Source organism: Chanodichthys erythropterus, chromosome 10, assembly GCF_024489055.1.
Source record: "Chanodichthys erythropterus isolate Z2021 chromosome 10, ASM2448905v1, whole genome shotgun sequence".
NCBI lineage: Eukaryota > Metazoa > Chordata > Actinopteri > Cypriniformes > Xenocyprididae > Chanodichthys > Chanodichthys erythropterus.
This window is the reverse complement of record NC_090230.1, coordinates 24,569,532-24,576,954: the sequence shown is the minus strand read 5'-3', so window position 1 is coordinate 24,576,954 and position 7,423 is coordinate 24,569,532. Positions and strand designations below refer to the sequence as shown.

The window sequence follows — 7,423 nt, the reverse complement described above, 5'->3', positions numbered from 1 at the left end:
CAAAACACCGTAAAATTCCAACGGTAATGGAGCGTAAAACCAAAAACTTCCTTTTACTGTATTAAATAGATTGAATAACCGTTAATTGTGAGACTGGATAAAACATTGTTTTTTACTGTAATAAAATGTTGAAATTATAAATATTTTCTGTGAAAACAAATAAATATGCATACATTTTACAATTAAATATTGTAATGTTGAAAATGTCTAAAAACCTTAGATTTTATGGTATTATTTGAGTAAAACTACATCTCTTGGGGTTGTGTTAAAAAAAAACTGTCAAATTTACGGTAAAATACCGGCAGCTGTGGTTGCCAGGAATATACCGTGAAAAAAATGTGGAATCTGTAAAAGACAATACGGTATACTGGTTTTGTAACCCTAAATTTTACAGTAGACAACGTATTTTTTTTTACCAAAATCATGGTAGAAAAAAACAAATATATTTGTCAATTATACAGGTCCACTATTTGGACGTCCAACCATGACCCAACTTGGACGTCTTCTTGACGTTCAACATTTGACCTTTGAACAGGGTAATTTTTTTGGACGCCTCTAAGTGCCATCTGAAATTTTCTTCTAGAATTATCATTTTTATCAAGCTTGTATATTTAAGTTCAATAATTTCACTTAAATGGCAATGCAAATTACCTATTAATTGTCATTTAAGTGAAAGTACTTAACTATACACACAACAAAATCCCCAGTGTTAAATTAACACCCAAAGTGAACATATGAGTCAATTTTACCAGGTGTTAAAAAGTAACACTGAAGCAGTGTTAAAGTTAATGAGATAATTGATTGATGATTGAGTGATGATTGACAATTAGTGGAGACACCTGATGATAATAAGCAGAATCACTGAAGAAACAACAAGAGAAAAAGAGAGAGACACAACAACTACAACTGACTTCCAGCCATTAAACATTATTAAATATACAAGCTTGATAAAAATGATAATTCTAGAAGAAAATTTCAGATGGCACTTAGAGGCTTTTGCATCTGAGCTCTTCATGTATTAATCATGTTGATAGGCCCTATAAAACAAATATTACATATTAATCATGTCAATTTCCTGCATCTGTTATTGACGTCCAAATGACGTCCAAAAAAATTACCCCGTTCAAAGGTCAAATGTTGAACGTCAAGATGACGTCCAAGTTGAGTCATGGTTGGACGTCCAAATAGTGGACCTGTATAATTGACAAATATATTTGTTTTTTTTCTACCATGATTTTGGTAAAAAAAAATACGTTGTCTACTGTAAAATTTAGGGTTACAAAACCAGTATACCGTATTGTCTTTTACAGATTCCACATTTTTTTCACGGTATATTCCTGGCAACCACAGCTGCCGGTATTTTACCGTAAATTTGACAGTTTTTTTTTAACACAACCCCAAGAGATGTAGTTTTACTCAAATAATACCATAAAATCTAAGGTTTTTAGACATTTTCAACATTACAATATTTAATTGTAAAATGTATGCATATTTATTTGTTTTCACAGAAAATATTTATAATTTCAACATTTTATTACAGTAAAAAACAATGTTTTATCCAGTCTCACAATTAACGGTTATTCAATCTATTTAATACAGTAAAAGGAAGTTTTTGGTTTTACGCTCCATTACCGTTGGAATTTTACGGTGTTTTGCTGTATATTTTACTGACTTTTTTTACAGTGCAGGAATTTACCATAAAATGTATCTGGTCAAAATAAAATGCTGTAATTTGCTATACAATTTCACTGTGTTTTTTACTGTCAAAGGTTTTAATAAGGTTTAACATATTTCTGTTATTTTTACAGTTATTTACCATAATAGGATCTATTAAAAAATGACCGTGATTTTAACAGTAAAAGACTGTAAAAATGCTGCGGTGAAAAACTATTAATTGGTTTACAGAAAGTTTCCGTACTATATACGGTGAATAACTGTAATAGATCTAATGGTACATTTAATATAATTTTATGGTAAAATACCATTAAATTCACAGTTTTTGGAAGTGAAAAATAACAATTCATTGTAGATATTACAGTGAAAAACCATAAATTAACATTCACACAATTCCCTGCGTGACACTTCACATTTGATATATTTTCGTTGAAATAACTGTTTCTTCTTAGTTTTTCTCATTTTTTTCTAATCAGTTATGTACATTAGGGTTTTATGTTACATCTAATGTTGTTAAATTAGTGTTTATTGCATTTTTAAAATTTCATGCATGTTACCATGATGGTGTTTAGTGTGTGTGTGAATGACACTGTGTGCACCTTCTATATGTTAGTGTTGTCCTTCTCAGCTTGTGATGAACTTTGATTCATCATGTGACTCTCATCACCACTGTGTTTGGTGACTGTCAGTGTATTATAAAGGTACAAAACAGATATTAGTATTTCATTAGGTTAGTAAATTAACATTATATCAGTTAATGAAATACCTTATTTTACCATAAATTTAACTGTTTTTTTTTATGTTGCTACTGTATTTTTTTACGGTAAAGTTCTGGCAACCACAGCTGCCATTTTTTTACCGTAAATTTTACTGGGATTTTTTTACAGTGTATTACTGTTAAATTAACAACAAATTACTGTATATATTATTATATTATAACTTTTTTTTACAGCAAATATCCGTAAAAAGCTATATGTAAAGTTGCATTTTTTACATAAAATTACTGTATAATTGACAAATATATTTGTTTTTTTCTACCATGATTTTGGTAAAAAAAAATACGTTGTCTACTGTCAAATTTAGGGTTACAAGACCAGTATACCGTATTGTCTTTAACAGATTCCACATTTTTTTCACGGTATATTCCTGGCAACCACAGCTGCCGGTATTTTACCGTAAATTTGACAGGTTTTTTTTTACCAGTGTTGCTGAAGAGATCTCACATGTTTCAGTTTTAGTATTTTTGGGAGAAGTAAAATTTACATATGTAGTTTCAACAACCAGATGCATTTAGACTGAGCATAGACAGTTTTGACTGGAATGCGTCCCAGACCATCTCCTGAAGTGGTTTGAGCGATCGGATTTAAATCCGACTCAAATGCGTTTTTAGGCATTTAGGCATTTAGACTTGGTCTTTTCACGATCAGATAGCTATCCGATCAGAGAAAATGCATGAAGTCACCAGGTGCAAACAGACCCTTTGACGTTCTTCAAGCGCTTAGATATACACGGGAGCGTTCGAAAGCAGCGTCTATCAGAGGATCCCTAATATATGCTTTCGAATGCTCCCGTGTAAGCGCTCGGTGAAGAACGTCAAAGATGTCTACGACTGTCACATCAATGGCATAAAAGTGCGTCAAGACGTTGAACTTAAACGTGGCTGGGGCATCTATTTTAAAGAAATCTATATATAGCGCTTTATTTTTTTAAATTAAAATATCGATATTTGGCGCAGCGATACGATTCTCGTATCACACAGAGAAGGATGACGATATATCGCCATATCGATATTTTGTCCCACCCCTAGATATTATACAACAAAATTTAAGATTTTTTAACTAATCTTTTTTTAACATGTCATAATAACATTGTATTTATGTCAGAAATAATTCAAAATTAGGGGTACTTTTCAACCATGTCAACTTGTGAAGAGATCTCCTCAAAATAAAGTTACCATAAAAATAAGACATCCACCACAGGCTGCAGCGAGACGCTTCTAATGTGCCGGTCTATAAAAAAGTGAATGTTAGATTTTTCTGTTGAGAATGTCGTAAATTCAATAGTTGAGAGATGATCAGGTGTCAATCTGTGTATATTATCAATGATTCTTGATGGGTAGAATCCTGTTGGACTTGTAACTCTTATTTGACTTTTTCTGTTTATGAGGGAAATTAGACTGTGAGGTTCATAACAGCAGGACAGGAAGAAGCTCTTCACCCACAAAACAAACACACATCAAATAACTGGCCACTCTCACCTACAAACTATTTGTTCACAGAGACCAAAACATGTTTCTGAAGAAAACCAACCACAGCAGGTTTCAGTTTGACTCTGATGTTGAGCTGCTAGTGTCGTATACTTCAGTAACGCTGTAATGTGAGATGGGAGAATGTTTTAACTTTTTTGTTTGTTTGTTTTGCCATTCACAACAACTGAGAATTATATTTTTGCAGCTATTTTTTCCCCAAATATCTCTATGATATTTTTTAGATTTATTTAACTTTTATACTTTACATTTATGTAGCTACTCATTATATAATGTTAATAATAAAAAATAAAAAATGTTTTCTACAATTAATAACAAAGATTTAATGTTTCAATAAGAGCCAGTAAAACATTTATATAGAACTATAACACAGTTCAATGTGTGTGTGTGTGTGTGTGTGTGTGTGTGTGTGTGTGTGTGTGTGTGTGTGTGTGTGTGTGTGTGTGTGTGTGTGTGTGTGTGTGTGTGTGTGTGTGTGTGTGTGTGTGAAAACTAGGAGGGTCTTCTGTTGTGGGAGGATTCACACACACCCGATTAATAGTTCCGCTGAAATCAGTTTGAATGTTTTCAGCAGAAAGTCTTAATAGACCAGACCTTTCTCTAAACCACTAAAGAAAATGTTTCACATCATTGTTCTGCTCTGTTTGTGCAGTTGCTGTCTGACTGGTTAGTTAAAAAATATATATTCATGGCTAAATGTCAACAGGCTTTCATTTTCAATTCTTCACAGGTAAATCAAATACTATTTCAGTACTATTTCAGGTCTTTGTTTATTTCTCTATTTAGTTTCTACACAGTCATGGAATTTTTTTTGCTGTTATCAACATCTTAATTTTAAAGATGAAATGAAAATCATATAAAGCAGTCTGTAAAAATTGGAAGAAAAGAAACGTTTAAATAAACATTTCTTAAATTAAAAAAGAAGAAGAAGAAATGTGCAGTAATCATAAGTCATGGGAATCCATTTTCTGGATGTTCTTCACATTTAAACATTATAAGTTTTTGGTTTTTGTAAACCTCAATCTGTGTCAAATCTGTGCCTGTATATTCATCAGGTGTGTTTGGTGATTCAGTGTCAGTGATGGAGGGAGATTCAGTCACTTTATACACTGATCTTACTGAAATACATAAAGACGATGATATACTGTGGAAATTTGGAGCTGAAAACTCTCTGATAGCTGAAATCAGTAGAGCTGCTGGAATCTTCTCCACATTTGATGATGTTCTTGATGGGAGATTCAGAGACAGACTGAGACTGGACGATCAAACTGGATCTCTGACCATCACAAACATCACAACTGAACATGCTGGAGATTATAAACTAGAGATAAATGGACTGAAACTGACAACAAAAATATTCAGTGTTTCGGTCTATGGTGAGTATTGAGGTTATGTAAGGAATAATTGATGATGGTCCATTAAAATTATTAGAAAATATTCTAAAATAACGCGGCCATGACACAACACTAATACTACGGTTACCACACCTCAAGACATTGTTCAGATGTTGTATTTCAAGGTTTTTGCCCTTAAAATGCTCTTGTGTGCGGGACTAATTTCTTACACATCTCATCCCACGCCTCCATTACCATTTCAAAAATGTCGTTTTGAGCTAGTACAGAGGTTTCAGCCACTGAAAGCGGACAGTATTAATTATTATATTTTCAGATTAGTTATTAATGCATCATTAAGCATATATGAATTACCCAAATCTGGGCATCTCTCAACACTGTTCGGCAGCAGCATCTCTACTTATAGCGATACTGTAAGTTTGTCTGCTTCAAGAACAGTGCGGTCATTACCTCGCTAGTGAGAAATGTCATGTATTGCCTTTAAGATGCTAATCTATTTTACTACATACAGTTCAACAGGTTTCTGTCTGAGTTTGTGTCCGTACTGTATGTGTGTGTATGTTTGAGTCTGAGAGAGAGTGGGAAAAAGAGTGTGTGCTTTCCAAACATAATAAAATGTAATTTTATTGCAAAATATGGGACCAATTTGTCATTTTTACCTATTGTTTACATATTTATCTGAATAACTGAAATCATTTAGCAAAGTGATATGGAACTGTAATGTGGTCAAAACTTGCCTATAACTACTTTAATATGTGTTTCCTTGAAAATAATTACACACCTTAGAATGTTTGTCAGATTCAAGCATTCAACAGCTCCTACATGTTACATTCTAAAATGGTTAAACATATGACAGACATTATCCATATTTCTGTTTGTTCTCTAATGTTTTTCAGCTCGTCTGCCTGTTCCTGTCATCAGCAGTAACTCTTCACAATGTTCATCATCATCATCATGTTCATTGGTGTGTTCAGCTGTGAATGTGAGTCATGTGACTCTCTCCTGGTACAAAGGAAACAGTTTATTGTCCAGCATCAGTGTGTCTGATCTCAGCATCAGTCTCTCTCTACCTCTGGAGGTGGAATATCAGGATAAAAACACCTACAGCTGTGTGCTGAACAATCCCATCAGCAACCAGACTCAACATCTGGACATCACTCACCTCTGTCACACATGTTCAGGTATAACAGCGCTGATATTAATTAGTGTAGTTTTTCTACATATATATTTTTATATCTATCTGTTTATCTATCTATCTACACACACATTTATATATATATTATATATATATATCCCCACACAAATTTGAGATCATTTTCGTCAAATTGACGGTACATGTACATTTTCAATTTTGAGTTCCTGACAGTAATTACTTTTTGGAAACGCTGGTTCTATTTTACCATTGGGTGTTTTTTGTTTTGTTTTGTTTTTTCCCACAGAAGCCTATTGCAGTGATACTACTGAAGCTGTGATCCGATTGGTCCTCTCTGCTCTAGTGAGCGTGGCTACTGTTGCTGTTTTGGTTTTTGACGTCAGATCTACAAGAGGTTAATAAAAGAAAAAAAAGAACATATATAAAATATTTTGACAATTTGTAAATATAAAAATATAAACAAGGATATAAATAAATGGTTCCAAACCGCTATAAATCCATTTTGATTAATTTGAGTAAAAAGGTGTTTTCTTTTCCATATATTGGACTGATAGTGGTTAATAAAGACAAATAATTTTATGTGTGAGAGAGTCAGCTGTAATATCATTGCGTTCCTATTGGTCAGTGTTAGAGGAGCTCAGCTTAGCCTGACAGTTAGCCCTGCTCCGGACCAGGGGCCTGTACCATGATGGTAGATGAACAAACTCAGGGTTATAGGATTAGTTTCGAGTTGACAAAACCAAACCACTCCAATCCGGCTTTGTTGGTACCATGATGCTGATCATCAACTTTCTCTGTCAACTCAGGCTTTGATCCTGAGTTTGTGAAGTGTGTGCACATGAATCTGTGACATCAGTGGTGAACAGCCAATCACATGCCTTGCAACAGAAATAAACTGTGATTCACTTCTCACGAGAGAGCCAGCGAGATTCAATTCAGTGAAAATTAAGAATTTAAACGCATTTACACTAATGGAAA

At 33.4% G+C, this 7,423-nt stretch overlaps 1 protein-coding gene across 1 annotated transcript; it reads left to right on the top strand.

Moving 5' to 3' along the window:
- Positions 1 to 5,003: 5,003 nt before the first annotated feature.
- Positions 5,004 to 6,844, top strand: LOC137028206 (SLAM family member 5-like). The gene is made up of 3 exons (XM_067396975.1): positions 5,004 to 5,316; positions 6,189 to 6,473; positions 6,732 to 6,844. Exons 1-3 carry the CDS (start codon positions 5,022 to 5,024, stop codon positions 6,842 to 6,844), a joined length of 693 nt encoding a protein of 230 aa, XP_067253076.1. The 5' UTR covers positions 5,004 to 5,021.
- Positions 6,845 to 7,423: the final 579 nt, after the last annotated feature.

What these genes read in the sequence shown, in the direction of transcription:
- LOC137028206 (XM_067396975.1), top strand. Translation starts at nt 5,022, where the DNA reads ATGGAGGGAGATTCAGTCACTTTATACACTGATCTTACTGAAATACAT. An exon ending in ATTCAGTGTTTCGGTCTATG is followed by an intron (nt 5,317 to 6,188) that starts GTGAGTATTGAG and finishes AATGTTTTTCAG; the next exon opens with CTCGTCTGCCTGTTCCTGTC. An exon ending in CCTCTGTCACACATGTTCAG is followed by an intron (nt 6,474 to 6,731) that starts GTATAACAGCGC and finishes TTTTTCCCACAG; the next exon opens with AAGCCTATTGCAGTGATACT.